The sequence below is a fragment of the Oncorhynchus gorbuscha genome, linkage group LG08 (assembly GCF_021184085.1).
Source record: "Oncorhynchus gorbuscha isolate QuinsamMale2020 ecotype Even-year linkage group LG08, OgorEven_v1.0, whole genome shotgun sequence".
Lineage (NCBI taxonomy): Eukaryota > Metazoa > Chordata > Actinopteri > Salmoniformes > Salmonidae > Oncorhynchus > Oncorhynchus gorbuscha.
This window is the reverse complement of record NC_060180.1, coordinates 14,277,083-14,292,732: the sequence shown is the minus strand read 5'-3', so window position 1 is coordinate 14,292,732 and position 15,650 is coordinate 14,277,083. Positions and strand designations below refer to the sequence as shown.

The 15,650-nt window shown below is 43.2% G+C and overlaps 1 protein-coding gene across 2 annotated transcripts in view; it reads left to right on the top strand.

The window, feature by feature from the left end:
- The first annotated feature begins 4,913 nt into the window (after positions 1 to 4,913).
- The window catches only part of LOC124041230 (disintegrin and metalloproteinase domain-containing protein 12-like), a 144,429-nt gene continuing 133,692 nt past the window's right edge, over positions 4,914 to 15,650 (top strand). For both annotated transcript variants that reach the window (XM_046358582.1, XM_046358581.1), the window contains exon 1: positions 4,914 to 5,426. In XM_046358582.1, the coding sequence (XP_046214538.1) occupies positions 5,318 to 5,426 (109 nt within the window). In that variant the 5' untranslated portion in view covers positions 4,914 to 5,317. The remainder of the gene's footprint in view (positions 5,427 to 15,650) is intronic.

Sequence of the window (15,650 nt, the reverse complement as noted above, 5' to 3'; positions counted from 1 at the left end):
GACCATCTTCATGCTGTATGGGTCCGACCTTCAGCGGCGTTGGAAGAAAGCGGATGTTTCTGGTATTCAGGGATACAGTAGATTCAACCTAACCTCTGTTTCCCCTGAAAAACAGAAGTTGGGACTCCCCACAGGCGTCTTTCTACGCCTCCTACATTAGGTTAGTGGCCCTTACAATAGAGAGAATTGTGGCATTATGCAACCATATTAGACACAGGCAGAACAGAACATTGAAACTATTCATGTACAGTCCATAGAGCGTCTAAATGCCCCTTTAGGCTAAACGGGATCTTTTAACAATACCCACAAACCACTGTATTGATAGAACTGACCTTCTCTTGGGAATTACTTTCTGTAGCCACCAAGCCATGTAGCCCTGTTCCAGTGGCTGAGCACAGACTGACAGACATTAGATTATGAGGCGAGGGCTGCCTATCAGCCTAGGTTTCTCAAGAGCATACAGCAGCAAAAGATCATATAGCCTACTGCCTGGGCACACACTTCTTGAATCAACGTTGTTTCCATGTAATTTCATTGAAATTAGACGTTGAATTGGAAAACAACCTCTCACTCAACGTCAACAAAACAAAGGAGATGATCGTGGACTTCAGGAAACAGCAGAGGGTGCACCCCCCCTATCTACATAAATGGGACCGCAGTGGAGAAGGTGGAAAGCTTCAAGCATACATATCACTGACAAACTGAAATGGACCACCCACACAGACAGTGTGGTGAAGAAGGTGCAACAGAGCCTCTTCAACCTCAGGAGGCTAAAGAAATGTGGCTTGTCACCTAAAACCCTCACAAACTTTTTTACAGATGCACAATTGAAAGAATCCTGTCAGGCTGTATCACCGCCTGGTACGGCAACTGCACCCTCCGCAACCGCAAGGCTCTCCAGCGGGTGGTGCGATCTGCCCAGCACCTTACCGGGGGAAAACTACCTGCCCTCCAGGACAGCTACAGCACCCGATGTCACAGGAAGGCCAAAAAGATCATCAAGGACATCAACCACCTGAGCCACTGCCTGTTCACCCCGCTATCATCCAGAAGGCGAGGCCAGTACAGGTGCATTAAAGCTGGGACCGAGAGACTGAAAACAGCTTCTATCTCAAGGTAATCAGACTGTTAAACAGCCATCACTAGCACATTAGAGGCTGCTGCCTATAGGCATAGACTAGAAATCACTGGCCACTTTAAGGAATGGAACACTAGTCCCTTTATTAATGTTTACATATCTGGCATTAGTAATCTCATATGTATATACTGTATTCTATACTATTCTACGGTATCTTAGCCACTTAATAATGTTTACATATCTTGCATTACTCATCTCATATGTACACTACCGTTCAAAAGTTTGGGGTCACTTAGAATTTTCCTTGTTTCGAGGCCTTAGTACTTGTCTCTTCGCTGCAACTCCACAATGGTCTCGAGAGAGGCAAAGGTTGAGTCATGTGTCCTCCAAAACATGACCTGCCGAAATGCACTCCTTAACACCTATCCGCTTAACCCAAAAGCCAGCCGCACCAATGTGTTGGAGGAAACACTGTACAACTGACAACAGGAGTCAGCACCTGGCCCACCACAAGATTAAAATGTGTTCAGTCAAAGGTGACCAAATTAGTATTTAGTAATTTAGCAAAGAATAGTACATTCGACCTGGATGGACATCATTTCCTTCATTTGCAGACACTTGAGCTATGGAGATTCATTAGAACTGACACTTCCTACTAAGAGACATCTGTCCGTTTGGCCTGCAGCATACCGTACACAGAGCAGGTTGGCATTTATTGAGATGACCCATGTACTGGAGGCAGCACTGCAGAGTGGTCACTAGCTGGCACAGCCACTAAGTCAAAATACTATTTTAAACCTAGCCTTAACGCTAACCACACTCCTAACCTTAAATTAAGACAAAAAGCTAATTTTTACAACATTGACAATTTGGACTTTTCAGCTGGCCTATTTAGCGGAAATTGCTCCATTCTGCCTCCTGGGCAAGACTTATGACAATAGACGTCAACCTGCTACTGTCACAGACCAGATGAACATGTGCAGGAGCAGGTAGCATGTCAAATTAAATGAGGAAATTAGATGTTGTCCACTGTCTTGATGTGACAGGAAATCTCTTGTGGTATAATCTCTCATCGACAGCCATCTGACCAAAATACGCAATATTTAGTTCTGAGTTCACCGAGATTACAAGGCATATTGTATTGCTGTAAATGTAATATTACACCATAGATGTACAGCTTAATATTACCTCAATGTTGAAATAGGCCTACAGTAAATGTTTACACATATCCAAGTTACATGTTATATGTGGTAGAAGAGTATACCTTAAACATATCAAGTGACCTTGATATGGCAGTAGATGCCCATTGGATGTAGTGTGGTTAACACCTAAATCTTAAAGTCCTGCTGACTAGTGAACAAACAGGTATTTTTGAATGGCTCTTTTTTGTGAGCGTCAGGAACTGAATCGCATCTGTGAAAGAGTCATTCATTTAACAAGTGATTTAATTTAGTCAGGTAAAATTGTAATTTTCACAATCTGACAATGGTAGGCAACTGTTCAGGCTTTACATTATAAATGTTGTATTTTTCATGATTTTTCATTTAAAAAAACTTCTGAGCGAAGAGCCGTTTTGGAGCAAATTAGGTGAACAGAGCCGAACTATCCGGCTCACCGAAAAAACACGGAATGCCCTTCACTACTTCTGACTTCCGTCTGGAATGGATCTTTGATATTGTCGACCCAATGCGTCGATAACAAAGGGGGCTGTGCTCACTCAAACCACTGACACGCACAGCCACACATAACCCCCGAGCGTTGCCCTCTTTCATTACAACAGTTAGATTTTACAATCCTAACAATGAGGCCTCAACCCCCGAGGGAAAAAAAACAACATTTGATGGAACCAATCAAACCATCACACAATTTCTGAGATAATATTGCATTAACAAACAGCCTTCTTTCCCGTGTGGTCACAGCTCTCCTTGTGCTGTGAGTCGTCAGGGTACATTGGATCAAAGACAGTACAGTAGGAAGACAGGCAGAAACTGCTTCTCCAATAGAAATCCCCAATCACACTTGTAGGCGATGTCATGGCAACATTAGGTAGCTAAGTTCATGTGTTTAACTGTCGTTCCAGTCCAAACTGTGCATGTGCAGGCCGTCAAATCAAAGACACTCCTGTTTGTTTTTGATGAAAATGAAAATGTGTCAGTTTGTCACTTTCACCAGGTTGGAGTCATAACTTGTTCAGCTACTTAAGACAGCCAGCTACTTAAGACAACCAGCTACTTAAGACAGCCAACTACTTAAGACATTGGTTTGAATCTAGGTTGTGCCTTTAGATTTCGAAAAATGAACAACTAAATATATATATATATTTTTCAATTCAAGGGGCTTTATTGGCATGGGAAACATGTGTTAACATTGCCAAAGGAAGTGAGGTAGATAATATACAAAAGTGAAATAAACAATAAAAATTAACAGTCAACATTACACATACAGAAGTTTCAAAACAATAAAGACATTACAAATGTCATATTATGTATGTATACAGTGTTGTAACAATGTACAAATGGTTAAAGTACACAAGGGAAATAAATAAGCATAAATATGGGTTGTATTTACAATGGTGTTTGTTCTTCATTGGTTGCCCTTTTCTTGCGGCAACAGGTCACATATCTTGCTGCTGTGATGGCACACTGGAATTTCACCCAGTAGATATGGGAGTTTATCAAAATTGGGTTTGTTTTCAAATTCTTTGTGGATCTGTGTAATCTGAGGGAAATATGTGTCTCTAATATGGTCATACATTGGGCAGGAGGTTAGGAAGTGCAGCTCAGTTTCCACCTAATTCTGTGGGCAGTGTGCACATAGCCTGTCTTCTCTTGAGAGCCATGTCTGCCTACGGCGGCCTTTCTCAATAGCAAGGCTTTGCTCACTGTACATAGTCAAAGCTTTCCTTAAGTTTGGGTCAGTCACAGTGGTCAGGTATTCTGCCACTGTGTACTCTCTGTTTAGGGCCAAATAGCATTCTAGTTCGCTCTGTTTTTTTGTTAATTCTTTCCAATGTGTCAAGTAATTATCTTTTTATTTTCTCATGATTTGCTTGGGTCTAATTGTGCTGCTGGGGCTCTGTGGGGTGTGTTTGTGTTTGTGTACAGAGCCCCAGGACCAGCTTGCTTAGGGCACTCTTCTCCAGGTTCATCTCTCTGTAGGTGATGGCTTTGTTATGGAAGGTTTGAGAATTGCTTCCTTTCAGGTGGTTGTAGAATTTTGCTGCTCTTCTAGATTTGGATAATTTGTGGGTATTGGCCTAATTCTGCTCTGCATGCATTATTTGGTGTTCTACGTTGTACATGGGGGGATCATTCTGCATGCGGAGTCTCATTTTGGTGTTTGTCCCATTTTTTAAATCTTGGTTGGTGAGCGGACCCCAGACCTCACAACCATAAAGGGCAATGGGTTCTATGACTGAATCAAGTATTTTTAGCCAGATCCTAATTGGTATGTTGAATTTTATGTTCCTTCTGATGGCATAGAAGGCCATTCTTGCCTTGTCTCTCAGATCGTTCACAGCTTTGTGGTAGTTACCTTTGGCGCTGATGTTTAGGCCAAGGTATGAATAGTTTTTTGTGTGATCTAGGGCAATGGCGTCTAGATGGAATTTGTATTTGTGGTCCTGGTGACTGAACCTTTTTTGGAACACCATTATTTTGGTCTCACTGACTTCTCAAAGACCAAACCCTGGACTGCTGGGTCTGTTTGCAAGCGTTCCCGGAAGTCTCGCGATGTTGCGCCTCTGGGTTTAGAAACTCTATGATTGGATGCTCTTTTTTTACAAAGATGCATTTTACCTTCGCGGCGCTAGGACCCTCGCGGCGCTAGGACCCAACGGATCTAGTCCTTGCAAGCGCACATGGACATTGTAGAATGTAGCGGCTCTGATGTTAAAGAGTACGCTGGTCTCTGAATCAGATTTTTTTTTATGTAGGCTATTTCTGTCGCACCCGCTTACTTCTAATTTTTCAAACTCACTTGTCAGTGTCTTGGTGACATTACTGCCAGGTCCTTGAGTGCGACACGCAGGGATTTCAGCATGCTTGGATGAAAAGTTTTTGACAGCTCCTCTTTCGTGGTCCCGCTATAAGAAGTCAATACTTGTTCTTCCTCTGTTTCGGAGCTGATCCCACTCTACTGCTTGCATCCCGTATCTGTCAATCACTCGTGGACAGCATATTATGGTCGTGTCGGTGCAATAATTCACCCTGAACGCATTTCTTTCCCAAATCGGGCAAAATGACTAACTGGCGTTGGACGAACTTTGCATTTCTAATGGTTTTTCATGTCTTGTCCATGTCAACAGCAACGGGCAATACAGACAACACACTTCTGAATTTACATGATGGTAAGTCTCTATTTGAATTTGCCATCAGCCATGCTGACAGTTTTATTTTGCAGTAGTTTACATTGGAAGTGGAGATACATGGGCTACTGTATCACATTTATGTCAATTAAAATGTAAAAGTCTAAGTGTGTAGAGTTAAACGGTGTCAAGCTTAATTCAGCTTTTATATCCAAGTTACCCATTAATGCAGAAATCCCAAGGCTACAAAAACATTTTTTCTGCATCTCGGTTTGGTCAAATCTAAAACAATTTTAAGTGTGTGTGTGTGTGTGTGTGTGTGTGTGTGTGTGTGTGTGTGTGTGTGTGTGTGTGTGTGTGTGTGTGTGTGTGTGTGTGTGTGTGTGTGTGTGTGTGTGTGTGTGTGTGTGTGTGTGTGTGTGTGTGTGTGTGTGTTAGAGGAAGAGAGAGAGAGGTTTGTTACTGAGGTGTATCCTGGGGCTATTGATTCCTGCAAAGTGAGATGAGACAATAGCAGGAAAGTGACAGCAGTGCTGGGTGGATGAGTTTAGCTCACCAAACATTGCCTGCTTATGTTCAAATCAATGTGTGACTGACAGAGACATAATGAGAGAGAGAGAGAGACAGAAATACAGAATGAGACAGATACAGAGAGCGAGAGGAGAGCGAGAGAGACAGACAAACAGTGAGTGAGTGAGTGAGTGAGTGAGTGAGTGAGTGAGTGAGTGAGTGAGTGAGTGAGTGAGTGAGTGAGTGAGTGAGTGAGTGAGTGAGTGAGTGAGTGAGTGAGTGAGTGAGAGATACTACTAAGGAGATTAGAGCTGTGCTGGCTGAGGTGACCAAACCACCTCTGGAGTGTGAGAGTGTATGTGAGATGCATCCTTTGATAAGAGAGAGGATCTAGTGAGAGCCTCAGCCTGTCAGCTGGACTAAGCCACCGGGACTGGCCTCAGAACAGCTCTTATCCTCCCTCTCCAATCCACCTGAGTAGAGCCTTTCTGTCTCAGAGTCAGTGGTAGAGAGAGAGTGAAAAGTTAAGAAACAGTCCGGATAAAAAATAGTTTTGTAGTGGGTATTTAGTAACCTGGATAAACCTGTGTTTGAGCAACTTCTATGGTCCCTCCATGAACTATAACATTAGCGAGTGATCTACTAGATGGGTTAAGTTAGGCCTATATCTAATAACCCCACATATACCCTAGTTTATTCATTCTCCATCATCTCAACATTACAGCAGAGACAAATGGCAATGACAGTGTTATCGTTCCATCTGCTATGCTCTGAGATGCCACTAAAACAGAATATATTTTAGAAACACACAAACATTACACTCTGGGACCTGCTTGGCTCTGAACAGGTTGTACAAAATAGTTTGAGAATAGTGTGTATTGAAATGGGGCAAAACCATGCCTTGATGTCTGCAGGATATCTCCTGAGCTCCTCCACGTAGTGGTAGTTGGCATGTCATCATCATCAACGAACGTGAAATATTGGATATCGATATCGATGTCTCATTTTCAGTGGGGCGGCAGGGTAGCCTAGTAATTAGAGTGGTGGACTAGCAACCGAGAGGTTGCAAGTTCAAATTCCTGAGCTGACAAGGTACAAATCTGTCATTCTGTCCTGAACAGGCAGTAAACCCACTGTTCCTAGGCCGTCATTGAAAATTAAATTTGTTCTTAACTGACTTGCCTAGTTAAATAAAGGTTAAAAAAAATGTTTTTAAAGTAAAAAAATGTCTAGCCTACATCATACAGTCAAGTTCTCATAGAACTTTCTCAATAGTGATAGTTTGCCAATGTTCACCTTCTCACCTGCAATTTAGAGATAACTGAAAGGATATCTTTCAGACTCAATGCCATTGTGGGTTCATATCACAATGAATATCATTCTTTCCCATAGAGGCTGTAGGATCCTACTGTGTTCAGTGGTGATTGTCAAATGAGGGGGAGTCTCCAAGACCTCCCAGAAAAGCTGGACTGTCATCCCAGAGAAAATATAAATTGAGTTGCTTAACCATAATCATAGCTAGAGGAGCGATATTATCCTAATTACTGTGTTACTACAGGATTGTCAAACAACATGAAGATGAGTGGGAGGTCGGTCTGCTTTGATAAGAGCCTCTTAGTGAATGGCTGTTTCATTTCAGACCGATAAACTCTTAATCTTGTTTATTCCAATTAGCCTACATAGATTTAAACAAGGTTGTGTACTTTTAGGTTTGTGATTTATCCAGAGTTCAATAAACAATTAGAGGGAGCCAAATTACCATGATTAGATTTGAGGATATTATCTATTCAGTCAGACTTTGGTTGTGTCCAAAAATAGTGGAGAAGGGGCTGGGTAATTGAAGATTTTACTCTGACCGGACAACAAAGGACACACAGAAGCACAGTCTGAGACACACACACTTTCCTTGAGGAGTGTAAGCGCTAGATGTAACTCATTTCACCCCTCAGAATGCTCTGGAATGCTGATGTATGGCTGACGGCTGCCACCGTTGCCACTTCTCCCTCTGGAAAAAAAACATTGAGGGAGGGGCCTGGTTTCAGGCCCCAGCTCATTGGCGGTCTTTGACATTATGGGGACATGTTGGCATTAGTTGTTGCCGTCTTGGGACTGTGAGACATAGTTATCAGTGTCTCTCTCTGTTAGCCGTCATTGGCCATTAAAGTTGTCTTTGTGATTTAGCTACCTGCTGCTTGGCAAACGCTGCTGCTGCACCACCCTGGGAACAAACAGACAAACACACGACCTGACATGGATCCCAACACACAGATGCATGCACACATGAGTGCACAAGTGAGTGCAGAAAATACACTCACAAATATGACCCACCACCTGGATTCGGTACTATGTAGCAACATTTGAAATTTTTTATTTTATTTTTTACATTGGATAAAAGTAGAGACTCAGCTTGAAAATAGTATATCATAGAGGAACAATGGGGGAAAAAATCTGCTTTAAAAGTGGATAAACTTGTAACACCGTGAATGTTTTGGTACACCTACTGGAGAGCTCTTCTTTGCCTACACCCATTCAGCATCATTCACACCCTTTTAAGTCTTAGTCCCACCCATCTCTTTAATGATTCACATGTGAAGCCATCTCTCTCATCGTCAGCCATCACTAGCACATCAGAGGCGGGTGCCTATAGACATAGATTAGGAATCACTGGCCACTTTTAGAAAAGGATCACTAGCCATTTTAATAATGTTTCCGGATCTAGCATTACTCATTTCATATGTATAAACTTCACTCCACACTATTCTACAGTATCTTAGTCACTTTTAAATTGTGTTTACATATTGCATCACCCATTTCATATGTATATACTGTATTGTATTCTATACTACACCACTGACTGTTAAACAGCCATCTCCAGCACATCAGAGGCTGATTCCTATAGACATAGATTAGGAATCATTGGCCACTTTAATAATAACTCATCTCATATGTATAAACTGTACTCTATACTATACTACAGTACCTTAGTCACTTTAATTGTTTGTAAATATTGCATCACCCATCTCATATGTATATACTGTATTCTATACTATTCCACTGTATCTTAGTCCAATGCTGCTCTGACATATACGTATATATATTCTTAATTCATTCGTACTTAGATTTACGTGTATTTTTGGAATATGTTGTGAAACTGTTAGCTATTACACGTTAGATATTGCTGCACTGTCGGAGCTAGAAGCACAAGCATTTCGCTACACCTTCAATAACATCTGTTAAACACGTGTATGTGACCAATACATTTGATTTGATGTGCTTAATAGAATGAGTAAGGTAGTGAAGTAAACAACCAAAGATTTCAAGACTGAAAGTGGTGAAAGTAGGAGAAAAAAACTGTAGAAGTAAAACTACACTTCATCTAGTCCTTGGCCTATATCCTAATTTGACTTTGGTGCAGGTTATGTTGTTCTTCACATTACCGTCTCTGGTAAACGCACACTATATCAAATCAAATGAAAGTGTATATATATTTGTCACATGCACAGGATACAGAAGGTTTAAATGTGAAATGGGTACTTGCATTGTTTAGACATGTAGCTAGCTAGCTAAACAATTAACCCTAATCCCAACTCATACTATCATGCAGCATGCAACTAAAGCTAACGAAATTCAATGTTAGCTAGCTAGCTAACATTAGGCTATAACTAGCAATTCAAATGGATTTCTGAGATACGGATAATATTACTACACAGATCATACACGTAACATTAGCTAGTGAGCCAGCAGGCTAACGTTAGCTAGCTAGCTAACAGTATGTTAGCCTCTCTGTCATGGATGCCATAGTTGCCCTTAGTTGGAAGATGTAATCCGGAGACAGGCGTTTTATACAATAGCCTTCTGTGTTCTCTTTTCGTCTCTCTCCGCATTTGGCAATCATCTCTCTGCTTCCACTGGGCATTCCAATGATTTCAAAACTCAGTCAACTTCTTCCGTGACATCAACACTTGATCGCTGTTTCTTCCCCATCACTTTTATCAGAAGACTCTACAATGTCTGGTTCAATAAAAATGGTTTTACCTAAATCAGGAATTTCCTCATCGTCTGATTCGTTTTCAGAGTCAGAGAGAGTCAGCATGGCACAATCGTCCTCCAGAAAGTAGTCCATCAACTTTTTCCCACTGATCTTTGTCGATAGTGCTATTAACTTTAGGGCAGCAATGTTGAGAGCAGAAGCAACACCTTTTCACCTTTTTATTCATGATATCTTTAAAAAAAGCAGCGGTTGAAAAGATTATCCACACATAGTGAGCAGCTCATGTTATACTGTAGACAGAAGCATGGTACATGGCAGACCAATCCGTACTCATCTCTTGACATGTCCAGCCCATCTATTATCTCAGACAATTATGGCTAGCGGGAAGGTTCCTGTATGTCTATCCACTTTGACACACATACTTGTTATGAGTCACCATATAATCTGTAAATACACAAATGTCATTGCAGGCCAAAAAAAGAAGAAAGGCGCACTCACGATTTATCATCAATGTTTCAGTTGGAGGAAAAAAAGACTACATAAATGTCAGTCAGCAAACAGTTCCTCTAAACCTAATTCACTATAATTATATAATGAACAAAAATATAAACACAACATGTACTGTAAAGTGTTAGTCCCATGTTTCAGGAGCTGAATTAAAAGATTCCAGAAATTTTACATATGCACAAAAAGCTTATTTCTCTCCAATTTTGTGCACACATCTGTTTATATCCCTGTTAGTTTGCATTTCTCCTTTGCCAAGATTATCTATCCACCTGACAGGTGTGGCATATCAAGAAGCTGATTAAACAGCATGATCATTACACAGATTCACCTTGTGCTGGGGACAATAAAAGGCCACTCTAAAATATGCATTTCTGTCACAACACAATGACACAGATGTCTCAAGTTTTGAGGGTGCATGCAATTGGGATGCCTACTGCAGGAATGTCCATCAGAGATGTTGCCAGATAATTTAATGCTAATTTCTCTACCGTAAGCCGCATCCAACGTTGTTTTAGGGAATTTGGCAGTACGTCCAACCGGCCTCCCAACAGCAGACCACGTGTAACCAAAGGACCTCCACATCTGGTATCTTCACCTGCGGGATTGTCTGAGACCAGCCACCTGGATAGCTGATGAAACGGAGTAGGATTTCTGTCTGTACTAAAGCCCTTTTGTGGGGAGAAACTCATTCTGATTGGCTGGGCCTGGCTCCCCAGTGGGTGGGCCTCAATTGACATATTTCCTCATATGAACTGTAACCCATTAAAATCATTGACATTTTTATTCAGTATAAAAAACTTACTTAGACAGAGTAACAAAACCCCTAGTTGCCATAGTTCTGCAGTACATTGCTAACATACAGAGAGAGGAAAGCTTCGTATTAGCCAGTTATTCCCGAACCTGAGTTTTTTTGTAGTGGACACTAGAATCAGCAGCAGAACAGATCACCACACCTGAAGCAGTGTGAGAACCCCATGGGCACACTCACAGAGAACGGTGCCATGCTAGATGCCAGGCTTCTCAATTGGATACCATTATTCGGGCTGGATGAAAATAGGTCCATGCTAGGGGGCTCAAATAGTGGGGCAATGCTAGGTGAGCCTAAATGCCACCTGAGAGGTAAAGAGAGGAATGATGGAGAGGATAGAGGACTTCATTGTGCAGAGTGAATCTGACAGACACATGTGGTCTGTGGGTTGGTGCGTGTGTGGGGGGTTGTGTGTGTGTGATCATTGGGACAGTTGCAGCTTTGAGGACTTTTTTAGCACCAGCGTTCTTCATGCCACTATTGGAGTGGTCACCATCACTCACTTAAAGGAAAGTTGTATCATTTTTCTGCGTCTCTGAGCGATGTTCTATCGGTCCCCAGGGTCATTTTATGTGTTCATGTGTATCTGAGCTATTCGCCGTTCAAGCAGGCATAAATACAGCCAGTATGACAAGTTTTCCCCTGGTCAGTTTTATGGATTGACCTTTAGAATTTTTTAAATATTTTTTAAATATTTTTTATTTAACCTTTAGTTAACCAGGTAGGCTAGTTGAGAGCAAGTTCTCATTTGCAACTGCGACCTGGCCAAGATAAAGCATAGCAGTGTGAACAGACAACACAGAGTTACACATGGAGTAAACAATTAACAAGTCAATAACACAGTAGAAAAAAAGGGGAGTCTATATACAATGTGTGCAAAAGGCATGAGGAGGTAGGCGAATAATTACAATTTTGCAGATTAACGCTGGAGTTATAAATGATCAGATGGTAATGTACAGGTAGAGATATTGGTGTGCAAAAGAGCAGAAAAGTAAATAAATAAAAACAGTGTGGGGATGAGGTATGTGAAAATGGGTGGGCTATTTACCAATAGACTATGTACAGCTGCAGCGATCGGTTAGCTGCTCAGATAGCTGATGTTTGAAGTTGGTGAGGGAGATGAAAGTCTCCAACTTCAGCGATTTTTGCAATTCGTTCCAGTCACAGGCAGCAGAGTACTGGAACGAAAGGCGGCCAAATGAGGTGTTGGCTTTAGGGATGATCAGTGAGATACACCTGCTGGAGCGCGTGCTACGGATGGGTGTTGCCATCGTGACCAGTGAACTGAGATAAGGCGGAGCTTTACCTTGCATGGACTTGTAGATGACCTGGAGCCAGTGGGTCTGGCGACGAATATGTAGCGAGGGCCAGCTGACTAGAGCATACAAGTCGCAGTGGTGGGTGGTATACGGTGCTTTAGTGACAAAACGGATGGCACTGTGATAAACTGCATCCAGTTTGCTGAGTAGAGTGTTGGAAGCAATTTTGTAGATGACATCGCCAAAGTCGAGGATCGGTAGGATAGTCAGTTTTACTAGGGTAAGCTTGGTGGCGTGAGTGAAGGAGGCTTTGTTGCAGAATAGAAAGCCGACTCTTGATTTTATTTTCGATTGGAGATGTTTGACATGAGTCTGGAAGGAGAGTTTGCAGTCTAGCCAGACACCTAGGTACTTATAGATGTCCACATATTCAAGGTCGGAACCATCCAGGGTGGTGATGCTAGTCGGGCATGCGGGTGCAGGCAGCGGTCGGTTGAAAAGCATGCATTTGGTTTTACTAGCGTTTAAGAGCAGTTGGAGGCCACGGAAGGAGTGTTGTATGGCATTGAAGCTCGTTTGGAGGTTAGATAGCACAGTGTCCAATGACGGGCCGAAAGTATATAGAATGGTGTCGTCTGCGTAGAGGTGGATCAGGGAATCGCCCGCAGCAAGAGCAACATCATTGATATATACAGAGAAAAGAGTCTGCCCGAGAATTGAACCCTGTGGCACCCCCACAGAGACTGCCAGAGGACCGGACAGCATGCCCTCCGATTTGACACACTGAACTCTGTCTGCAAAGTAATTGGTGAACCAGGCAAGGCAGTCATCCGAAAAACCGAGGCTACTGAGTCTGCCGATAAGAATATGGTGATTGACAGAGTCGAAAGCCTTGGCAAGGTCGATGAAGACGGCTGCACAGTACTGTCTTTTATCGATGGCGGTTATGATATCGTTTAGTACCTTGAGTGTGGCTGAGGTGCACCCGTGACCGGCTCGGAAACCAGATTGCACAGCGGAGAAGGTACGGTGGGATTCGAGATGGTCAGTGACGTGTTTGTTGACTTGGCTTTCGAAGACCTTAGATAGGCAGGGCAGGATGGATATAGGTCTGTAACAGTTTGGGTCCAGGGTGTCTCCCCCTTTGAAGAGGGGGATGACTGCGGCAGCTTTCCAATCCTTGGGGAAGAGAGAGGTTGAACAGGCTGGTAATAGAGGTTGCGACAATGGCGGCGGATAGGTTGAACAGGCTGGTAATAGAGGTTGCGACAATGGCGGCGGATAGTTTCAGAAATAGAGGGTCCAGATTGTCAAGCCCAGCTGATTTATACGGGTCCAGGTTTTGCAGCTCTTTCAGAACATCTGCTATCTGGATTTGGGTAAAGGAGAACCTGGAGAGGCTTGGGCGAGGAGCTGCAGGGGGGGGGGCGGAGCTGTTGGCCGAGGTTGGAGTAGCCAGGCGGAAGGCATGGCCAGCCGTTGAGAAATGCTTGTTGAAGTTTTCTATAACCATGGATTTATCGGTGGTGACCGTGTTACCTAGCCTCAGTGCAGTGGGCAGCTGGGAGGAGGTGCTCTTGTTCTCCATGGACTTCACAGTGTCCCAGAACGTTTTGGAGTTGGAGCTACAGGATGAAAACTTCTGCCTGAAGAAGCTGGCCTTAGCATTCCTGACTGATTGCGTGTATTGGTTCCTGACTTCCCTGAACAGTTGCATATCGCGGGGACTATTCAATGCTATTGCAGTCCGCCACAGGATGTTTTTGTGCTGGTCGAGGGCAGTCAGGTCTGGAGTGAACCAAGGGCTGTATCTGTTCTTAGTTCTGCATTTTTTGAACGGAGCATGCTTATCTAAAATGGTGAGGAAGTTACTTTTAAAGAATGACCAGGCATCCTCAACTGACGGGATGAGGTCAATGTCCTTCCAGGATACCTGGGCCAGGTCGATTAGAAAGGCCTGCTCACAGAAGTGTTTTAGGGAGCGTTTGACAGTGATGAGGGGTGGTCGTTTGACTGCGGCTCCGTAGTCGATACAGGCAATGAGGCAGTGATCGCTGAGATCCTGGTTGAAGACAGCAGAGGTATATTTGGAGAGAGTGATTTTCAAAATTAGTAGTTCGAACTGTTTGGGTATGGACCTGGAAAGTATGACATTACTTTGCAGGCTATCTCTGCAGTAGACTGCAACTCCTCCCCCTTTAGCAGTTCTATCTTGACGGAAGATGTTATAGTTGGGTATGGAAATCTCTGAATTTTTGGTGGCCTTCCTGAGCCAGGATTCAGACACGGCAAGGACATCAGGGTTAGCAGAGTGTGCTAAAGCAGTGAGTAAAACAATCTTAGGGAGGAGGCTTCTGATGTTGACATGCATAAAACCAAGGCTTTTTCGATCACAGAAGTCAACAAATGAGGGTGCCTGGGGACATGCAGGGCCTGGGTTTACCTCCACATCACCCGTGGAACAGAGAAGGAGTAGTATGAGGGTGCGGCTAAAGGCTATCAAAACTGGTCGCCTAGAGCGTTGGGGACAGAGAATAAGAGGAGCAGGATTCTGGGCATGCTAGAATATATTCAGGGCATAATGCGCAGACAGGGGTATGGTGGGGTGCGGGTACAGCGGAGGTAAGCCCAGGCACTGGGTGATGATGAGAGAGGTTGTATCTCTGGACATGCTGGTTATAATGGGTGAGGTCACCGCATGTGTGGGAGGTGGGACAAAGGAGGTATCAGGGGTATAAAGAGTGGAACTAGGGGCTCCATTGTGAATTAAAACAATGATAACTAACCTGAGCAACAGTATACAAGGCATATTGACATTTGAGAGAGACATACAGCTAGGCATACAGTAATCCCAGGTGTTGAATTGGGAAAGCTAGCTAAAACAGTAGGTGAGACAACAACAGCTAATCAGCTAGCACAACAACAGCAGGTAAAATGGCGTTGACTAGGCAACGGGGCCGACAGATAAAACAAACAAGCAGAATGGAGTACCGTGATTAATGGACAGTCCAGCGTGCATCAGCTATGTAGCCAAGTAATCAGTGTCCAGGGGGCAGCGGTGGATGGGGCAGGGAAGCTGGACTGGCGAGTGTTATCCAGGTTAAAAAACTAACAATGACTAAATAGCTTGTAGCTAGTTAGCTGGTTAGCTTCTGGAGGTTCTTGAGTGTGTTCTAAAAATTTAAAATAAT